The sequence below is a fragment of the Malaclemys terrapin genome, chromosome 13 (genome assembly GCF_027887155.1).
Source record: "Malaclemys terrapin pileata isolate rMalTer1 chromosome 13, rMalTer1.hap1, whole genome shotgun sequence".
NCBI lineage: Eukaryota > Metazoa > Chordata > Testudines > Emydidae > Malaclemys > Malaclemys terrapin.
Window position 1 is genome coordinate 26,346,067 of NC_071517.1, and position 21,065 is coordinate 26,367,131.

General features: G+C 49.0%; 1 protein-coding gene across 1 annotated transcript in view; it reads left to right on the forward strand.

Moving 5' to 3' along the window:
• Nucleotides 1-21,065, forward strand: part of LOC128848160 (myosin-13) — a 70,328-nt gene that overhangs the window by 31,291 nt on the left and 17,972 nt on the right. Inside the window, exons 18-29 of the mRNA XM_054047968.1 lie at nucleotides 921-1,038; nucleotides 2,699-2,822; nucleotides 4,281-4,417; nucleotides 4,809-5,064; nucleotides 10,192-10,434; nucleotides 12,968-13,144; nucleotides 13,377-13,522; nucleotides 13,608-13,698; nucleotides 16,348-16,737; nucleotides 16,827-16,953; nucleotides 17,530-17,648; nucleotides 20,587-20,783. Of these exons, the coding sequence (XP_053903943.1) occupies nucleotides 921-1,038; nucleotides 2,699-2,822; nucleotides 4,281-4,417; nucleotides 4,809-5,064; nucleotides 10,192-10,434; nucleotides 12,968-13,144; nucleotides 13,377-13,522; nucleotides 13,608-13,698; nucleotides 16,348-16,737; nucleotides 16,827-16,953; nucleotides 17,530-17,648; nucleotides 20,587-20,783 (2,125 nt within the window). The remainder of the gene's footprint in view (nucleotides 1-920; nucleotides 1,039-2,698; nucleotides 2,823-4,280; nucleotides 4,418-4,808; nucleotides 5,065-10,191; nucleotides 10,435-12,967; nucleotides 13,145-13,376; nucleotides 13,523-13,607; nucleotides 13,699-16,347; nucleotides 16,738-16,826; nucleotides 16,954-17,529; nucleotides 17,649-20,586; nucleotides 20,784-21,065) is intronic.

Consider the following 21,065-nt stretch of genomic DNA (forward strand, 5'->3'; position numbering starts at 1 on the left):
TGCCCCCTTCCCCACACACAGGGCCGGCTTTAGGCCAATTCCACCAATTCCCCCGAATCGGGCCCCGCGCCTCAGAGGGCCCCGCGCCCAGTGGCAGGGCTGCCGGGGTGGGGGCAAGTGGCTGAGAATCCCTTCCCTGGCTAGATGCTCCTTTTTAATTTTTACTCACCCGGCAGCGCTCCGGGTCTTCGGCGGCACTTCAGCGGCGGGTCCTTCACTCGCTCTGGGTCTTTGGCAGCACTTCGGCAGCAGGTCCTTTAGTGCCACCAAAGACCCGAAGCGAGTGAAGGACAAACCACCGAAGACTATGAGTGCCGCCCGGTGAGTACAAGCCCCACATGTTTTTTTACGTGTTTTTTTTTCAGTCATCCCTGCCGGGGCCCCATCAAAACTGTTCGAATTGGGCCCCGCACTTCCTAAAGCCGGCTCTGCCCACACAACCTTTATTCCTGACACACCCTGTATGTTAAGGCACTGAGCCAGCTCTGCACACCAAGTGTGGATACCCCAACACTAGGTAGGGAGTTCTCAGCTGGCCTGTTAGGGCAGTTTCTAGGCTAGGCCTGGTTCTGCTATCTTTGAGATGAGCTCAGTCCCCATTAACTTGCAGCCAGTGGAGACTCCCAGGCACTCTTTGCAAGGGGGGTTGTGCCAGCTCTAGTGTCCTGTACAACTCCCACCTTGAGCAGTTGTTACTCAAACTTTCCTATGCAGCTTCAGTGTGATCCTCCCTTCATCTTTGCTTCCTGTCCTAGGCATTGCGCAGTCTCATTGTTAGACAGCTGCTGTCTTTTGCCCTTGAGGTGGCTGCATTTCAGTAGAAGGAGAGATTTCTGAGTGCTGATTAGTTTGGGATCCTTTGGAATGAGAAGCGCCTGTGTGCAAGTGTTGACAGTCATTGCTGTTTTATCTTGTTTAAGGTATAATGGACCATCACCTGGTGATGCACCAGCTGCGGTGTAACGGTGTGCTGGAAGGCATCCGGATTTGTAGGAAGGGGTTCCCAAGCAGAATCCTATATGCTGACTTTAAACAAAGGTTGTCTTTAATTATTACTGAGTGACAGTATGGCAGTGCCTATAACCCAATCAAGGATCAGGGCCCATTGGAATAGGGCCCAACACACCTGACAGTCCCTGCCCCAGGAAGTTGACAATGTACATGTCAGACAGGATGCAACAGGTGAACGAAACAGACAAGTTCTTATCCTTATTTGTTTTTAGCCTTAGATTATTTCTATTACTGCCGTGTCTAGAGACCTCTCCCATTTGGGATGAGAGGTAAATAGGATCTGTCACACCGCTTCAGACTCTCCCTAGTCTGGTATCCCATCTCATGTCAGACTAGATCAGATTATTGGTCCATCCAAGCCAGTGTCCTGCCACAGAAATGGCCAGTTACTGATGCTTCAAAGGAAGGTGAGAAAAAGTCTTTAATATAATTAATTAGATTTAAAAATAGCTCTTATCAAACATCTCTGAGTGTGTATGCAAAAATACACACGTATCACATAGCACAATCACAGTTGGCCAGCATCAAACCCATAACCCAGCATAAGAAATTCAGCCAAGCCCACCCCTGCAGTCAAAGCTTCTGCAAAGAGATGACTCTTGCTGCATGCACTGACAGCCAGCAGACTTGGGCCCTATGGTACAAGTGAATTCTAGTGTCAAGGGCTCCTCATTGAAAATGTCCTGTCCCCTGCACCTGATATTTAATCCAGCAGGTCACAGTTTCCATGCCAACGCCAGAGAAAACTTTGTTCCAGTAGTCAATTGGCTACTTAAATGCAGTTGGGATCTAGTGGGACACCTAAACTGCACTTCAGGAGAAACACTTTCTTTGGTTTTGTTAGCAATTAAAATAGGCAAGTAAATCCAAGTATGCAAAGATTCCATATACACCTCTACCCCAATATAACGCGACCTGATATAACATGAATTCGGATATAACGCGGTAAAGCAATGCTCCGTGGGTGCAGGGCTGCGCACTCCGGCGGATCAAAGCAAGTTCGATATAACGCGGTTTCATCTATAACGCGGTAAGATTTTTTGGCTCCCGAGGACAGCGTTATATCGAGGTAGAGGTGTATAATGGAGCAGTGCTGTCTGTGGGGGAAATCCCTCAAAATCCCTGCCGAGGAACAACCTGTCCTTAGGCATGAGACAGGACTACCCGAATCAGGCTGTTATCTTGCAGAATGCACAGACTATTAACAGCAGTCACACAATTATACAGGCCATTGTTTATCCAAGCCACAGTATTTCCCTGGGTGACTTTGTGAGCAGAGAGTTCCACAAGCTATGTAATCATTCTGGAAAAAGTATTTTCCTTTGATGCTTTTAAATTTACTTCCCTTTTAAAGTCATCGAGTGTCCCCTTGTTCTGGTTCATGTAACAGGATGAAAAAGAAAGGACTGGACAGTTCTCACTGTGTCCTTCCTAACTGCTGGTGCTAATGACCCACATAATAACACAGCCAGCAAATTCCAGTGGGGAATGAGTGAGTTATATGTGGTCCCTGTCATAATGTTCAGTTCACCCACAGTTTGCATAATCAAAGCCCTCTTGATGTTAGACAGTGAATTCAATGACCTCCAAGCAGCGCACCTTCCTGTCGCTCTGCAATGTCCTGCTTATTATAAGTGTACTCCTGACCCTGTCTAAAACCGGTGTTCTGCTGCTTCTTTCCCCACAGATACAAAATCCTGAATGCCTCAGCCATCCCCGAAGGCCAGTTCATTGACAGTAAGAATGCTTCAGAAAAGCTTCTCTCCTCCATTGATGTCGATCACAATCAGTACAGATTTGGCCACAGTAAGGTAATGCTCATATGTAGAGGTGAGCAGGCACCTCTATCTGGAGAGGGGCAGCGTGACACATGACAATAAACAGTGGGGAAAATTCATGAATACTGCACCGAACTAGAGCCTGGGATTTAATTTGCTGTTTTCACACTCCTCTTGTATTCATTTCTTATAAACATTAAGGTAGGAAGTCCAGTTCTACAACTGTTCATAGAAAACAAAACCCAAGTTCACCATCAAACGAGGAAACAAAATCCAGTAGGAGTGGGAGCAAAAGGAGAAGGCTGCCACCTGCAGGGCTGTGTGTGCAGCTGATCTTTGAGCTCTGCTGCTAACAGCAATGCCATATTCCACAATAAGAGCCATGCTGGTTGTGCCCGTGTTAGATCTGGTGCCTGCACTGAGCCCAAACATGCCCTTCTGGGAGACTTGTTTCTCCCTCCATGGCTTCCTCTCTCCTTTACTGTGTCTGAGCTGGTGTGCAGGAAAGCAGCACACACCTGACATGCAGGCTCCATGGCTTGGATGTCCCAGACTCATGAGGAACAATGCCTTTTAATGGGTGAGAAAAACTCTAGGCAATTTGCAGAAAACCTGCTTTGCTTTCCCTGCATGAGCTCATGGGTGGCAGGAGCAGGAGCCTTTAGACACAGGGCACTTTGATTTTTGGAAGAGCCTCCCATGGTCCATGGTAATTGCTTTGATATGCTGCAAAGATTGAAAATAAACCCTGGAAAATGGAACATTCCAGCCCCACACACTCTCATCAGCAGCTTCTTGGGATGCAGACAGCATCTGCACTGGGGGAGGACAGGCAGGGGGCACAGAGAGCAGTCACTACTACAGCTAACAGCACTTATGGAAGACATCTCTGTATGTTTCTCTGGCAATGTGCAGTCCGGTTTATTGTGTGACTGCTCAGCAGGCGTGCTGAGTTGCAGAAGGGTAGTGTATGGGTGAACAATAGAACAGAAAGGGCTGTTATGAATTCATGAGCATTGCTGTAGTAATAACATCTCTCTCCCGCTTTGCTTACCAAGATCACTGCTGGCTTTGAGCAGAGTCAGAGCAAACTACTTGGCCAGCTCCTAGTCACTTTGCTGCCAGGGGGACGCTAGTGCCCTACCCTAATGGCTCATTAGTGGCTGTCAGCTTGAGCTCCCTAGCCAGATGTGGCATTATCATAGGGCTTTGCTTTAGTAATTTGAGATCACGGAGGGCCCTGAGTGACTCATGCTGTTCTGAGAGCATGAGAGCAGAGCTAGAGTGACATGGGGAGCAGATTCACACTGATTGACATGTGCCGGTGTCAGTGCACACTCAGGTCTGTAAAGGGGATCCAGCATTCCTCCAGCTTTTCAGATCTTCACTCCATGGGAATCCTTTCTTTGCTGCTATGTCCTGTGTCCTCTCCATTGGCTGCATACCCGCTTTGCCCCCAAACTAATACTGTATCTCTCCATGACGCTTTAGGTATTCTTCAAGGCTGGTCTCCTGGGACTGCTGGAGGAGATGAGAGATGAGAAGCTTGTGAGCCTCATCACCCATACGCAGGCTGTGTGCAGAGGGTACCTTATGCGTGTAGAATTCAAGAAGATGAGTGAGAGAAGGTAACAAGCAACTGCCTCTCTAAACCTGTATTCCCTGGGCAGGTGGAGTCCTGCAGCCAGTTCTTCTCAATAGCATTAGCTTGAGCAGCATTGAGATTTGGGGAAAGCACATTCTAAAGGCCCCACAAGTTACAGTCCAGAAGTGTTTTCTCTGTTTCAGAGCATTTCTTTGTGTTCTATTCAGAGAGTGTCCATCATTGCACCTCCACAGGGACTAGAAGTATCTTGTTTACACCCAGTTATGTAGTGGTTTCAACACAAATCTCCCGCAAAAGCTGTTTAGATGGTACTTAGAGAAACTGTCCTTCTAATACCTGGAATTTATTCCTAACCCAAGTCCCATTGGCTCCATACTCTGCATTCTTTAAGCTGTAATTTAATGGATTTTCAGGGAATCCATCTATACTCTCCAATACAACATTCGTTCATTCATGAATGTCAAGCACTGGCCCTGGATGAAGCTGTATTTCAAGATCAAGCCCTTGCTGAAGAGTGCTGAAGCTGAGAAGGAGATGGCCAACATGAAGGAAGAGTTTGAGAGAACGAAGGAAGAGCTTGCTAAATCTGAGGCAAAAAGGAAAGAACTGGAGGAAAAAATGGTGACCCTGCTGCAAGAGAAAAATGACCTGCAGCTCCAAGTGCAGACTGTGAGTAACTTCCACTCCTTCAAATACAATGAACTTACCCTTTCCTGCCTGCTTCCCTCCCTACTCCACAACACTCATAGACTAGCGGCTAGATTCCCCACTGCTCTGCACCTGCTCTTGTCACTTACACCTCAGCAAAGTGAATACAAAATGGGCATAAAATGCTCCCAGCAGCAAATAACTCCTGGAGGCATCAACCATGCATAGGTGCTGGAACTAGGGGTGCAGGGGGTGCTGCCGCATCCCCTGGCTTCAAGTGGTTTCCATCTTATACAGGGTTTACAGTTTGGTTCAATGTCCCCCCCGCCCCGCAATATACAAATTGTATATCCCCTGCAGCCATGGCACATAGACACAGCATATTCCCAACTGGGGTCTGTGAAATGTGAAATAGAGCACAATCTGCTCCCACATCTGCTGGGGCAGAACCTACAGCAGGTGCTGGAGGGGATACCTTATTAGAGAAGGGATGTGGGGGGGCAGAGACTGATCCTCATCAGCTGTCAGGGAGCGACTCTACAGCAGAGACTGAATCTTCATGAGCCAGGGAGAAGGTTGTGAACATGGACTTAAGGACAGTCACAACATGGACCAGTCCCCCTCTGTACAGTCACCAGTCTGTTGCGAGTGTACCCAATCACTGGATCCCATGTGCTTCCAAGCCTGCTAGGTGTGGGCAGGGCCAGCGCAACCCATTAGGCGACCTAGGCGGTTGCCTAGGGCACTACAATTTGGGGGGCGATAACCGCGGCAGTATTTCGGCGGCGGGACCTTCTGCTGCCTCTGTGGGGGGCGGCATTTCGGAGCGGGACCTTCCACTGCCTAGGGCAGCAGAAAAGCTGGCGGCGCTCCTAGGTCTGGGCAGAGTCTAGTCACTGTTATAGACTCATAGACTCAGACTTTAAGTCCAGAACCGATCATCATGATCGTCTGAGCTTCTGCAAATCACATCCACAGAACTTCACCCACCCACTCCTGTAATAGACCCCTAACCTCTGACGGAGTTACTGAAGTCCTCAAATCATGATTTAAAGACTTCAAGTTACAGAGAATCCGCCATTTGCTCTAGTTCAAAACAGCAAGTAACCCATGCCCCACGCTGCAGAGGAAGGCGAAAACCCCACAGGGTCTCTGCCAATCTGACCTGCGGGAAAATTTCTTCCCGACCACAAAGATGGTGTTCAGTTAGGGTGTGTCAGCAATATACACCAGCCAGACATCTGCAAAATAATTCACGGTAGTAACTCAGAGCCTTCCCCATCTAGTGTCCTGTCTCCAGCCACTGGAGATATTTGCTACCAGCAGTTGCCAATGGGTCATATGCCATTGTAGGCAGTCTCATCATACCATCCCCTCCAGAAACGTATCAAGCTCAGTCTTGAAACCAACTAGGTTCTTTGTCCCCGCTATTGCCCTTGGCAGGCTGTTCTAGACTTTTCCTCCTCTGATGGTTATAAACCTTCATCTAATTTGAAGCCTAAACTTGTTGATGGCCAGTTCATATCCATTTCAGCATTGCCCCTTGACTTACATAACTCCTCTCCCGCTCTGGCGTTTATCCCTGTGGTGTATTTATAGAGAGCAACCATATCTCCCCTCAGCCTTTGTCTTGTTAGGCGAAACAACCAAAGCTCCTTAAGTCTCCTCTCATAAGGCAGGTTTTCCATTCCTCGGATCATTCTAGTAGCCCTTCTCTGCACCTGTTCCAGTTTGAATTAATCTTTCTTACACATGGGAGACCAGAACTGCACACAGTATTCCAGATGAGGCCTCACCAGAGCCTTGTATAAAGGTACTAAATACTTCAGAAGGTCTCAGTTCACAGCCTTACCAGACAAGCCTGCAGCCAGCAAAGCTGAAGTCTGTAGCAAGGAGAAAAGAACCAGGTATTGGGAAAAACTTTTCAGCTGTCACTCCCAGATCAGTACCTATTGTAGAGTGAAGAGCCAATAAAGCAGAGTCTTTGTAGTTATTTCCAGACAAATTATATGTTAACGTTGTGAGCCCTGGTCTCTAGTGCACATGCCCAGGCTCAGAATTCTTCACTGAGCATCTCCTTGGGCCATGGGACTGTGCGGTCAAGCTGTCCCAGGTCCTGAAACCAGCCTCTCAGACCTCCAGAGCCCCGCAGCCACATGGGCTATGTCTACACTACACACCACAGTCAGCGGCGTGTAGGGTGCGTGTAGCTACTTGCTGCAGTGAAAAGCAGACTGTGACCACACTGCAGTGTGTAGCTACATATGTCAGTGAAAGGCTCTGGCAGGGTGAGACAGTGGGGAAAGGCTTCAGCAGCTCCCTGCCTTTCACTGCAGCGAGGAAAGGCTCTAGCAGGGAAAGGCCCTGCTGCCCCCCCACTCCCAGAGCCTTCCCCCTCCTCTGCCTCCCGCATCCCAGAGCCTTCTCCCTCCTCTGCCTCCCCCGTCCCAGAGCCTTCCCCCTCCTCTGCCTCCCCCCTGCCAGAGCCTTTCCTTGCTGCCTCCCCCCTGCCAGAGCTTTCCCCCTCCTCTGCCTCCCCCATCCCAGAGCCTTCCCCCTCCTTTACCTTCCCCGTCCCAGAGCCTTCCCCATCCTCTGCCTCCCCCGTCCCAGAGCCTTCCCCCTCTTCTACCTACCCCGTCCCAGAGCCTTTCCCTGCTGCCTCCCCCCTCCTGGAGCTGTTATGTGTTGCAGTATAGATGCACCCTTACACACACTCCCTCAGAGTCTCACCTTGGCCATGGTCACTCTGGTCTTCTAGTTCAACCCCTTCAGGGACAACATGGCAGTCACTTGACTCTTGAAGCACTGGAGAGATAGTGAGCTTTGAAAGTACTGAAAGTACTGAAACTCGGCCCCACTCCTGCCCCATCCCACCCCACGGTCTGATCTCACCCTGCTGCATCCAAGGGTTCTAGGCATGTCAGACTGGGAAAAGCCCTTCCTGCCTTCTGTTTCTGCTGCAAGTCCTGCCTAGATGAGGCAATAGTTGGCTCCCCCTGCATAGGGAGGCACCTCCTCGAAAACAGCCTCACTCCTTTTCCCATGTGCTGGTCCCTGAGCAGAAAATCCATTGTTCATTGGGCTGGGGCCTGCAGTTGAGAGACAACAGGGCCGGCTCCAGGCACCAGCTTGGAAAGCAGGTGCTTGGGGCGGCCACTCCGGAGAGGGGCGGCAAGTCCAGCTATTCAGCGGACAGTCCCTCACTCCTAGTTGGAGCGAAGGACCTTCCGCCGAATTGCCGCTGCAGATTGCGATCGCGGCCACGGCTTTTTTTTTTTTTTTTTTTGGCTGCTTGGGGCGGCCAAAACCCTGGAGCCGGCCCTGGAGACAATCACAGCTGCTGGCCCTAGACTGCCCTGCGATGCCTTCTTGCTCAGGTATGTCTGCACCACAGCGGCTGCAGCAACTGAACTGCTCTCTGTCGCAGAGGTGGCTGAACTACGTTCCTCCAAGTAGGAAGTGGCAACCCGGTAACACAAACTTCCCCTTCCCCTCCATGGGCCCGTCTGGGGGAACTGGCATGCTAACTCGTCCAGCTGCTACCTGATCACTGGCACCCGCACACCCCGCAGCCTCCCTCCTGGCCCCCAAACACACCTGTGCCCCCTGAGCCTCCCTCCTGGCCCTGCAGCCTCCCCTCTGCCCCACATCCCCCTGCATCCCCTCTGCCCCCACACACCCCTGCGCCCCCCTCCATAGATGCTGGAACTAGGGGCGTGGGGGTGGTTTCCATTATATCCAGGGTTTACAGTTTGGTTCAAAGGCTCTCAGCACCCCTACTGTACAAATTGTTCCAGTGCCCCTGACCCCCTCAGCCTCCCTCTGGTCCAACATACCCTGCACACAGTTCAGCCCCCCACATCCCCTCGCAGACACACACCCCCCGCAGCCCATACACACCCCTGCACCCCTCACAGCTCCCCTCTGCCCCCATGTCCCCTGCAACTCCCCTCAGACTCCCTCTGCCCCACATCCCCTCACAGCTGCCCTTTGCCTCCTGCCCCCCAAGTCTCCCTTCATCCTCCTTCTGCCCCCTGGAGCTGGCCCCCACACACCCCTGCACTCCCCACATCCCCCTGCACCCCTTGCTGCCCCCACAACTCCCTGTAGCCCCTCAGCCCCTAAGCCTCCCTCCTTCCCCTGCACCCTCCTCAGCCTGCTCCTCCCCTCCACACCCCATGTACCCCCCTCAGTTGCCCGCTGCGACTCTTTCAGCCTCCCTCTGTCCCCTCCATCCCCCTGCACCTTTCCTCACTGTCCCCATCCCCCTGTCACTGGTCTCTGCTACTCCTCCCTGTGCTCTGTCCACACCCTGGACCATAGAAGGGCAGCCATTTTGTTTGTGGGCCTGGCATCCGACAAAGGTCATCCACTGGATCCTAGTGGATTCTGCATCACTGGCCATGTCCAAATCAGGATGGGATGTTGTTCTAGGAGGTCTGCGCTAGGATATGTGGGGCAGTTCCCCAGCTCGTGCGGTGCAGGAGGTGGGACTAGATGATCACAGTGGTCGTTTCTGGCCCCCCACTCCATCTCTCCTGAGCGGTTGCAGTGTCGTTATGGCCACGTGGGTCCCGGGCTCAGAGACAGGCAATGGGGGAAGTGAGATCTTTATTGCACCAATGGCTGTTGGCAACCGAGCTCCCCAGGCCCTTTTCCAGTTCAGAGAAGTCAATCCGAAGGGCAACCATGTACGCGGCGTACAGACGGGGTAGGGAAACAGCACCTTGCTGGCTGCAGCCCCACCAACACACAAGCACTCCCGAGTTGGTGCCTTCCTTTGCGTTTTCATGAGACAGGTAAAAAAACACCCAGAATCGCCAGTGTCATTGCAAAATAACAGAGAGTTGGCAACAGGTATCCCTGGGCTTGGGGGGAGTTCAGGGGTCCAGGCTGATCCCATGTCATTGGGGTTGTGGGGGCAGTGTGGGGGCCCAGGCTGATCCCATGTTGTTTGGGTTGGAATGGGGGGCCAGTGCAGAGTCCCAGGCTGATCCCGTTGGAGTGGGGGGTCAGCCAAGGAACCCGTGTTCTGGATCCTGCCATGTCCATTCCAATGGCATGGAGGATTCACCAGCACTGTGTGTGCCATTGCCTCTTTCATTCTTATGCTAAATGTAACATGCCTCCAATATGTTTCCCCAGGAAAGTGAGAATCTGACTGATGCCGAGGAGAGATGCGATGGACTCATCAAAAGCAAGATCCAGCTGGAAGCTAAAATTAAGGAGCTGACTGAAAGAGTGGAGGATGAGGAGGAGACCAACGCAGAGCTGGCAGCAAAGAGGAGGAAACTGGAGGATGAGTGTTCAGAGCTGAAGAAAGATATTGACGACCTGGAACTGACACTGGCCAAAGTGGAAAAGGAGAAGCACGCCATGGAGAACAAGGTGAGTGGGAGCTCAGTGAGGCAGCCCAGCACTGAGGCCTGCTGCTCCCAGCACTAGGGTTGCCAACTTTCTACTCGCACAAAACCGAACACCCTTGCCCCACCCCCTGCCTCGCCCCTATCTGATGCCTCATCCATGCCCCCACCCCTTCTCTGAGGCCCCGCCCCCTGTTCATTCCATCCTCCCCTCCTTCTGTCGCTCGTGCTCCCCACCCTCACTCACTCGCTCATTTTCACCAGGCTGGCTCAGGGGGTTGGGGTGCAGGAGGGAGTGATGGCTCTGGCTGGGGGTGTGGGCTCCAGGGTGGGGGTAGGGATGAGGGGTTTGGGATGCAGGAGGGGGCTCTGGGCTGGGGGTTGGAGCCGAGGGATTTGGAGTATGGGAAGGGGCTCTGGGCTTAGGCCGGGGGTTGGGGTGTGGAGAGGTGTGAGGGTTCTGACTGGGGGGTGCAGATTCTGGGGTGGTTCTGTGAATGAGGGGTTTGGGGTGCAGGAGGGTGCTCTGGGCTGGGGGGTGGAGCCAAGGGGTTTGGAGTATGGGAAGGGGCTCAGGGGTTGGGGCGTGGGGGGGAGTAAGGCCTCTGGCTGGGGGTGCAGATGCTGGGTGGGGCTGGGATGAGGGGTTTGAGGTGCAGGAGGGTGCTCCAGGCTGGGATCGAGGGGTTCAGAGGGCGGAAGAGGGATCAGGGCGGGGGCAAGGGGTTGGGGCCCAGAAGGGGGTCAGGGGTGCAGGCTCCAGGTGGCGCTTACCTCAAGCAGCTCCCAGAAGCAGCAGCATGTGCCCTCTCCGGCTCCTACATGGAGGCGCAGCTAGGCTGCTCTGCGTGCTGCCCTGTCTGCAGGCGCCGCCCCTGCAGCTACAATTGGCCACTGTTCCCAGACAATGGGAGCTGTGGAGGTGGTGCTTGGGGTGGGAGCAGCATGCAGAACCCTCTGGCTGCCCCTACTTGTAGGAGCCGGAGGGGGGACATGACGCTGCTTCCGGGAGCCGCACAGTGCAGAAGCTAGCAGGGAGCCTGCCAGCCCCGCTGTGCAGCGCCGGCAACTGGACCGTCAACGGCCCGGTTAGCGATGCTGACCGGAGCCACCAGGATCCCTTTTCAACCTGGGGTTCCGGTTGAAAACCAGACACCTGGTCACCCTACCCAGCACGCTGGGCGAGGGGTTCACCAAAGGCATGTGGCACTCTAGAGCACTGTTGTTCGTTTTACCCATGCTGAGCTGAAGCGACATCAGACTGAGATACAAGGAACTGGGGAAGGGGGTTGCAATTACTCACCAGCAAAAGACACATCTGAAGGAATGTTAGCTTTTCAGTGGGAAAAAATATAGCCCCTTTCTGACAGAACAGCCGGCTCATGCGGACGATGGGGGCTCGCATGGACTGCCACCTTCCTGCCCATTGTGCATGTGTCACAGGTAACACTGACAAACCCCAGTCAGGCAGGATCAAACCTGGGACCTTTGGAGCTAAATGCATGAGTCTCACTGCTCCAAGCCCCATGGCTCCTAGCTAAGGCTGTAGCAGACTCATTAATCTCTAAATGGTCTCGGTGCAACTAGAGAGGACAGAACACACCCAGGAGGTGCGTGGGTTACAAAAGCAGCCCCCAGTGTCCAGCAGGACACTTTGCAGGTGATAGGTGCTTATAACCAAACCAGCAGAGTTAGCCTCTATGCATGAGAAAAGCAAACTGCCATTGGCTCGAGAGTCTCACTGCGTTAATATGTAGCCTGGCAGATTTATGGTTCCTGCTGGCTGGGCTGAGCCAGTTCCTCCTCTTCCTCTCAAGATCTCTCCTTCCTCATTCCACTGGTTCCTTTCCATAGCGCTCCATCTCTGAGCCCGCCTGCACATGCCTTGGTGTGGGGTATTGCCCAGCATGGCCTATTGACAAGGGCACTGCACTAGGGCTCAGGACACCTGGCTCTATGCTCAGTCTGTAGTAAATCACTTCCTCTCTCACTGCATCTGGGTCCCTCTTGCCCTTGGTCTCTGCAGTGTGTAAGATGTTCTGTGGCTCGATTGCACAGAGGGCTGCCTCTCCTAGGAGAAGGGAAGCTTCAGCAGGGATGTGAGATGAATCTTTTGGGCTGATCGTGTGTCCATACTGCTTCCCAGTTGTGCCCCTAGCCAGTGAAACAGTCACTGCAACATTCACATCTCATAGAGCAACAAAATCCCAGAGGGCCTCAACATCTGTCCTTACAGGGGCATTTGTGGGGAGGGGAAAGAGAGCCCTTGCCCATCTCCAGGACAGGACACAGGCAGAATCAGATTGCAGATAGCACAGGAGTGCCATGCTGGGGCACCTATCATTACCAGCAAGTATAGCAAGCCTAGAGGAGTATTCCCCACACACACACATCCTGAGTGCCTACAGAGCTGCACTGTAGGAAACACTGCCTATCCCTGTGCAAGCGTTTGGCAAAGGGCACCTCCTTATGTGCTCCCTGTGCCTTCAGATCACTATGCATCCAAATACCACACACTGCACCTACCCCTCAGAATATGGGTGCTGGTTGTTTTCTAGATTAAGAATCTTACTGAAGAGATGGCGGCTCTGGATGAAACTATCTCCAAGCTCACAAAGGAGAAGAAAGCCCTTCAAGAGGTCCACCAGCAAACACTGGATGACCTGCAGGCCGAGGAGGATAAAGTCAACATGCTGTCCAAAACAAAATCTAAGCTGGAACAGCAAGTGGATGATGTAAGGGAAGGTTTTTGTGAGGGTGAACCCCATAGGTAGATGCTGTGGTGGATTAGGGGAGGGCTGGACTATGTGTGGAGAGATGGATGAGCTGTGTTTAAAGCAGGAAAACCCACACAAATAATTTTTAAGCCTTCAGAAAACCATTGGCACACTGGTGTGGTTTGTTTGGGGCAGCTTGTGTTTTATCTGTTCCTCTCAAAGTGCTGGTGTGTTTTGTGTGTTGTTTTAGCTTGAAGGGTCTCTGGAACAAGAGAAGAAGCTTCGTATGGACTTTGAGAGAGCAAAGAGACAACTTGAGGGGGATCTGAAGATTTCTCATGAATCCATCATGGATTTGGAAAATGACAAGCAGCAAACGGATGACAAACTGAAGAAGTATAGCACTGCTTTTTAATCCCTCTGAATTTGGGTCCAAATTTGTCTTTAAAACATTGACTTTTACATTTTTCTTCTTTACCAGGAAGGAGTTTGAAATCAGTCAGTTACAAAACAAAGTGGAAGATGAACAGGCTCAAAGTTCTCAGCTACAAAAAAAAATTAAGGAACTGCAGGTAAAGCCTTAGAGCTATTAGAGCTGTCTTCATGCTCATAAAAGCCCACTTTAAAGTTGATCAGATTTTCTGCAGTATTAGTGGGTATTTATTCTTAAAACATTCTAGTAGAAAGAATTTCCTGCACATAAATGAAAATATTAACATGACTCAAAATTTAATAAATCACCCAAGTGCACTTTCTCCAGTTACCATGGCCCTTGACTGGTAAGTTACTGTATATACAATGATATTCTCCTGTGCATATGTACAGTTCCGAATGTCCAGAAATAAAGTTAAAATAAAAAGTAATTTCCAGACAGCAAGCTTTGCTAAGATATGGTTAGGGTTGGAAATGTACATCCCTCAAACAAAACAAACAGTGTTAGAACGTTGCAGTTTTGGAGGAAAATGCCATTGAAATTCAGAAAAATTGGGGTTTAGTTTCCACAAACTACCTTAACTCTGTCCTAATGTCCCATAGAAATGTGAACCATCCTGGTAATGAAGCAATGGAGCTGGTTTGTCAGGGAGAATTTTGTTTCCAAATTTTTTTCTTCTGGAAACACCAACTTTCTCCTGAGGACTTTGTGATAAAGTTCAAAGTAAAATACACTTCTTTCTTTTCTGTATCTCTCCACCTGTAAAGCTGCTTCAGTACCACATGTCCAAACATACAGGTAATTTAAAGGATGCAAAATTGTAAAAAATACACTTTAGAAACCTTTAAAAATTGCTTAAAGAGCTTTTCCATTATCATGATGTAGTAGGGACTAAAAACCACAGCTTCTGCAAAGGAAAATTATGACTCACTCATCCATAAGAATTATTTGAAAATGTCAAACAAGTGAGTAAAAGAAAATTGGTTGACATAATTTATTTGGACTTTAAAAAGACTTTGACAAAGACCTTCTGACGAGACTGTTAAGGAACTGAAGCAGTCATGTGGCGAGAGGGAAAGTACTGGCATGGACCAGAAACTGGCTGAGGAGCAGAAAGCAAAAAATAGGAATACTGGTCAGTTTTCATCATGAAAGGCAATCAGTAGGACTGCCACGGTTCCATGACTAGGACTGTGTTGTTTATAAATGATCTGCAAAAGGGTATCGGCAGCAAGATCTGCAGGTGATACAAAATTATTGGGTTAGTCAGGGCTGGAGAAACCTGTGAGGAACTTTTGAGGGACCTAACTAAATTAGGCAAATGGTCAACACAATGACAGATGAACTTCAGTGCTGACAAATGCCAGGTAATGCAAATTGGAGGGAATAATTTGAACTATTTGTGTAGCTTACTGGGCTCTAAATGAATTGTAACAACTCAGGGAAGAGATCTGGGCATCACTGTGAATGGCTCAGTGATGACCTCTGCCATGTGCCGTGGTGATTAAAACAAAATGAAATGTCAAGATGTATAAGAAACAGGATGCAAAATAACACTGAAAATTATCTAATGCCATTACATAAATCAATATTTGATCTCCTCTGGAATAGTGTGTGAAGGTCTGGCCATCTAAACCATACAGCAGAAATAGAGACAGTTCAAAGATAGGTGTTGGAAATTGTTAGAGGCAAGGAAAGACCGTCATATGAAGAGAAATTGAAAAGATTGGTATTCTTTCATTTCGAGAGGAGACCAGTGGGGGTGGTGCGGCACAGGTATACAAAATAATGAATGGCAGAGAGAAGGTAAACCAGGCATTCCATTTCATCCTTTGTCATAACTCAAAACTAAGGGACCATTCTTTAAAACTGAAAAACAGCACATTTGAAACCAATAAAAGGAAACTGTTGTTAAGTAATGTGCAATTAGCCTGTGGAACTCATTGTAACAAGGTATCATTGAGACCAAGATCTTTGCAGGCTTCCAAAACAAATTGGATATTTATAGAGTAACAAGAACATCCAGAGTGACAAGATTGAGGATACAAATGGAAGTGATATAAACCTTTATGATCCAGGACAGAAATCACCCTTTGAATGACAGGGTTAGGCAAATGTTTCCTCTATGGGCAGGATATCCCATAACTCCCCAATTCAGGATTTCTTTCATCTTCTTCAGAAGTATAGATATTGGTCACTGTAGGAGATAGGATAATGGTCTGTTCTGGTCTGACAGTTTCTAGAATAATTTTGCAATATCAAGATTTACCAGAGATAGAGTCAAATCTCTTAACCCATTACAAAGGTACAATGCTGGCTTTTTATTATATAACTTCCTGCCATTGCAGGGGCCTCAGGCTTTGGTGGCATCTCGGTATCTCCTATTCTTTGCCTGTGGCACACAATAATTTAGTCTACTGACTGCTGGAATGCTTTAGTCTAACTAATGTCATTGCACTCAATATAGGAGTATCTGGGTGAAGTTTAGTGGCCTGTGTTATATGGAAGATGAGACAGGATGATCCTTTCTAGCCCTAAACTCTATGAAATCTATAGAGCTCCCATATGTAGCTTTATAAAATATCAGGCCTTCAATCTGCCACTGCTCCAGAACTGCATATTGTTTGTCCAAGGCCACAGGCCAGTGTAATTTCCGGTGAGGCCTAAAGTATTTATGAACTTCATCCTCTGGGCCTACAACTATGGAAGTATAAGTGCTGCTGTTGCCTAACACTAATTCCAAACCTGACAGTTCAGAACTATTGATTTCACAAATTAACCCTCACAGGCCCGCATGGAGGAACTGGAGGAGGAGATAGAGGCTGAACGTGCCTCTCGGGCAAAAGCAGAGAAGCAGCGGGCTGATCTCTCCAGGGAACTCGAGGAGATCAGTGAGCGTCTGGAAGAAGCTGGTGGAGCCACAGCAGTTCAGATTGAGATGAACAAGAAGCGTGAGGCAGAATTCCAGAAAATGCGCCGAGACCTTGAAGAGGCCACTCTGCAGCATGAAGCCACAGCCGCTGCCCTCCGGAAGAAGCACGCAGACAGCACAGCAGAGCTTGGGGAGCAAATCGACAACCTGCAACGAGTCAAGCAGAAGCTGGAGAAAGAGAAGAGTGAACTGAAAATGGAGATTGACGACCTGGCTAGTAACATGGAGACTGTCTCCAAAGCCAAGGTAGCCGGACAGTGTGTTACTCTTCCCACTACAGTTGTTCTGCAACAATGTTAGATAAGCTAAATCATCTATTTTATATTTTTTAACAGAGTAACCTGGAGAAGATGTGCCGAGCCCTTGAAGACCAGTTCAGTGAAACCAAGACAAAAAACGATGAACATATGAGGCTAATCAATGATTTGAACACACAGAAAAAGCGTCTGCACACTGAGAATGGTACGCCCAGAGACCACCCGTAAAAGTTCTTTGTGCTGACATTTTGAACATGCTGTCTAAATATCTATGCATTTTTAACATGTACATCACCATGGTAACTGAACACAGTGCTTAGACTGTGGAACATTCTTCCTGTGCAAGTGGTGAAAACACTACCACCATTTAAAAGAAGGCTGGACCAAGCAACAGCATATGAACTATAGGGAACAATCCTGGGACATGGACTTGGTGTATCCTATAATGTATTACTCTTATGGTGCCATGGATGGGCATGGGACTTCACAGAAACATAAATGGAGCGCCTGCCTTGAAGAATGCACAGTTTAGGTTAAGGTGTGAGCAACAGTGGAAAGAACACAATCAGAAATGGTTAAATGAGGGGAAGATGGGGGAAGATCCCATGTGTCACTGAGCAGAGTAATAAAAATGCCTTGAGATTTATACAGATGTATCTCAGTCCTGGGTAGATTGTAGGAGTTTAAACCACTTTGAAGAAGCAAGTTTTAAGAAAGCGCTGAGGGAGATGTCATGTGACTAGTGTTTCTAGAATCTGATCATGTGAATTTTTTCCATTAGGTGAACTCACTCGACAGATGGAAGAGAAAGAATCCTTGATTTCTCAGTTGACTAGAGGTAAACAAGCCTTCACTCAGCAATCAGAGGAGCTGAAGAGGCAGCTAGAGGAAGAAAACAAGGTGATTTCTCCTAAAATATTTCTGCGATGTCTTGAGGCTCAGCAAATTCTGGAGCTAGAAATCCAGCTGAACCAGTCAAGAAGTCTGTCCCTCTCCAGAATAGGTAGCATACCTAAGAAGCAATAGTATAAGTAAAGCTGACATCCAACATTGTCGGAGAGTGAAACTCAAAGGGGAGATTAGAAATGTATACAGAATAATGAATGGTCTGGGGTCCTCTGTTCATTGTTGTGTTTCATAACACAAAAATAAGGGGACAGTCAACAAAATTGAAAGGCAACCAATGTAAATACTTTTTGATGTATAATTAGTCTGTGGAACTCATTGCCACAAGATACAAATGAGGCAAAGAATGTAGTAAGATTCAGGAAAGGATCCCCTGTTTAGGTGAATAACAAGAATGCCCAAATTTAGAATACACAGAATTTGAAAAGTTTGAAAGGATCTCCTCCTGCTTCAGCTGTGAGCCAACCTCTACATGAGGAAGTTAACTGGGAGAATAACATGAAGGGCAAAGGGGTCCAGGAGAGCTGGCTGTATTTTAAAGAATCCTTATTGAGGTTGCAGGAACAAACCATCCCGATGCGTAGAAAGAATAGTAAATATGGCAGGCGACCAGCTTGGCTAAACAGTGAAATCCTTGCTGATCTTAAACGCAAAAAAGAGGCTTATAAGAAGTGGAAGATTGGACAAATGACCAGGGAGGAGTATAAAATTATTGCTCAGGCGTGCAGGAGTGAAATCAGGAAGGCCAAATCACACTTGGAGTTGCAGTTAGCAAGAGATGTTAAGAGTAACAAGAAGGGTTTCTTCAGGTATGTTAGCAACAAGAAGAAAATCAAGGAAAGTGTGGGCCCCTTACTGAATGAGGGAGGCAACCTAGTGACCGAGGATGTGGAAAAAGCTAATGTACTCAATGATTTTTTTGCCTCTGTCTTCACGCACAAGGTCAGCTCCCAGATTGCTGCACTGGGCAGTACAGCATGGGGAGAAGGTGACCAACCCTCTGTGGAGAAAGAAGTGGTTCGGGACTATTTAGAAAAACTGGACGTGCACAAGTCCATGGGGCCGGATGCGCTGCATCCGAGGGTGCTAAAGGAGTTGGCGGGTGAGATTGCAGAGCCATTAGCCATTATTTTTGAAAACTCATGGCGATCGGGGGAGGTCCCAGATGACTGGAAAAAGGCTAATGTAGTGCCCATCTTTAAAAAAGGGAAGAAGGAGGATCCGGGGAATTACAGGCCAGTCAGCCTTACCTCAGTCCCTGGAAAAATCATGGAGCAGGTCCTCAAGGAATCAATTATGAAACATTTAGAGGAGAGGAAAGTGATCAGGAACAGTCAGCATGGATTCACGAAGGGGAAGTCGTGCCTGACTAACCTAATTGCCTTCTATGATGAGATAACTGGCTCTGTGGATGAGGGGAAAGCAGTGGATGTGTTATTTCTTGACTTTAGCAAAGCTTTTGATACTGTCTCCCACAGTATTCTTGCCACCAAGTTAAAGAAGTATGGGCTGGATGAATGGACTGTAAGGTGGATAGAAAGCTGGCTAGATCGTCGGGCTCAACGGGTAGTGATCAATGGCTCCATGTCTAGTTGGCAGCCGGTTTCAAGTGGAGTGCCCCAAGGGTCGGTCCTGGGGCCGGTTTTGTTTAATATCTTTATTAATGATCTGGAGGATGGTGTGGACTGCACTCTCAGCAAGTTTGCAGATGACACTAAACTAGGAGGCGTGGTAGATACACTAGAGGGTAGGGATCGGATACAGAGGGACCTAGACAAATTAGAGGATTGGGCAGAAAAAAACCTGATGAGGTTCAACAAGGACAAGTGCAGAGTCCTGCACTTAGGACAGAAGAATCCCATGCACTGCTACAGACTAGGGACCGAATGGCTAGGTAGCAGTTCTGCAGAAAAGGACCTAGGGGTCACAGTGGACGAGAAGCTGGATATGAGTCAACAGTGTGCTCTTGTTGCCAAGAAGGCTAACGGCATTTTGGGCTGTATAAGTAGGGGCATTGCCAGCAGATCGAGGAACGTGATCGTTCCCCTTTATTCGACATTGGTGAGGCCTCATCTGGAATACTGTGTCCAGTTTTGGGCCCCACACTACAAGAAGGATGTGGAAAAATTGGAAAGAGTCCAGCGGAGGGCAACAAAAATGATTAGGGGTCTGGAGCACATGACTTATGAGGAGAGGCTGAGAGAACTGGGATTGTTTAGTCTCCAGAAGAGAAGAATGAGGGGGGATTTGATAGCAGCCTTCAACTACCTGAAGGGGGGTTCCAAAGAGGATGGAGCTCGGCTGTTCTCAGTGGTGGCAGATGACAGAACAAGGAGCAATGGTCTCAAGTTGCAGTGGGGGAGGTCCAGGTTGGATATCAGGAAAAACTATTTCACTAGGAGGGTGGTGAAACACTGGAATGCGTTACCTAGGGAGGTGGTGGAGTCTCCTTCCTTGGAGGTTTTTAAGGCCCGGCTTGACAAAGCCCTGGCTGGGATGATTTAGCTGGGAATTGGTCCTGCTTTGAGCAGGGGGTTGGACTAGATGACCTCTTGAGGTCCCTTCCAACTCTGATATTCTATGATTCTATGATTCTATGAAGCCAGGGCAAACTTTCCCTAGGAGCAGATTATCCCACATCTGCCTGCTGCGACGTCTCTTCCTCTGACATTCTTGGTACTGCCACTGTGAGAGACAGGATCCTGAGCTAGATGGAGCATGAGTCAGATCCAAACTGGCAGGGCCTCTGCTGAGTAATGTTCCGAAGGACCCCAAGTGTAGATCACTCTGCACACTGGTTCTTCCCTTGACCTAGTGAATTTCACTCACTGGCAGCATGTGTCCTTTTTTATTAAAACATCCAACAGGACTGCAGTTTAAAAATCTGTTAATGTGATGTTTGGACAGCACTCATTTCATTATACCTCCCAAGGCTAAGAACGCACTGGCCCACGCCTTTCAGTCTGCTCGCCATGACTGCGACTTGCTCCGGGAGCAATATGAGGAGGAGCAGGAAGCCAAGGTTGAGCTGCAGCGTGCCCTGTCCAAGGCCAACAATGAAGTTGCCCAGTGGAGAACCAAATATGAGACGGACGCCATTCAGCGCACAGAGGAACTGGAAGAGGCCAAGTACGTGCTGAGATGGGAGCAGGACTGGAAGTAGGTCTGGATGTGAATGTGGGAGGAAGTGGAAGAAGCAAGGTTGTGCTAGGGAAGGGAGTGCCTGGAACAGTGTGCTTTGGAGTGGGCAGTAATGGATTGTGGGCTGCTTTCTGGGGATTGTGACTGGATGAGGACAAGTGTGCTAGTTCTTGTGCTAGATTTCCATTGTTAACCGCAGCTGAGTCATCATATTTCCCATTGAGTTTACATTATACTTGCTGTTCAGAGTCTGTTTTCTGGATCCTCGCC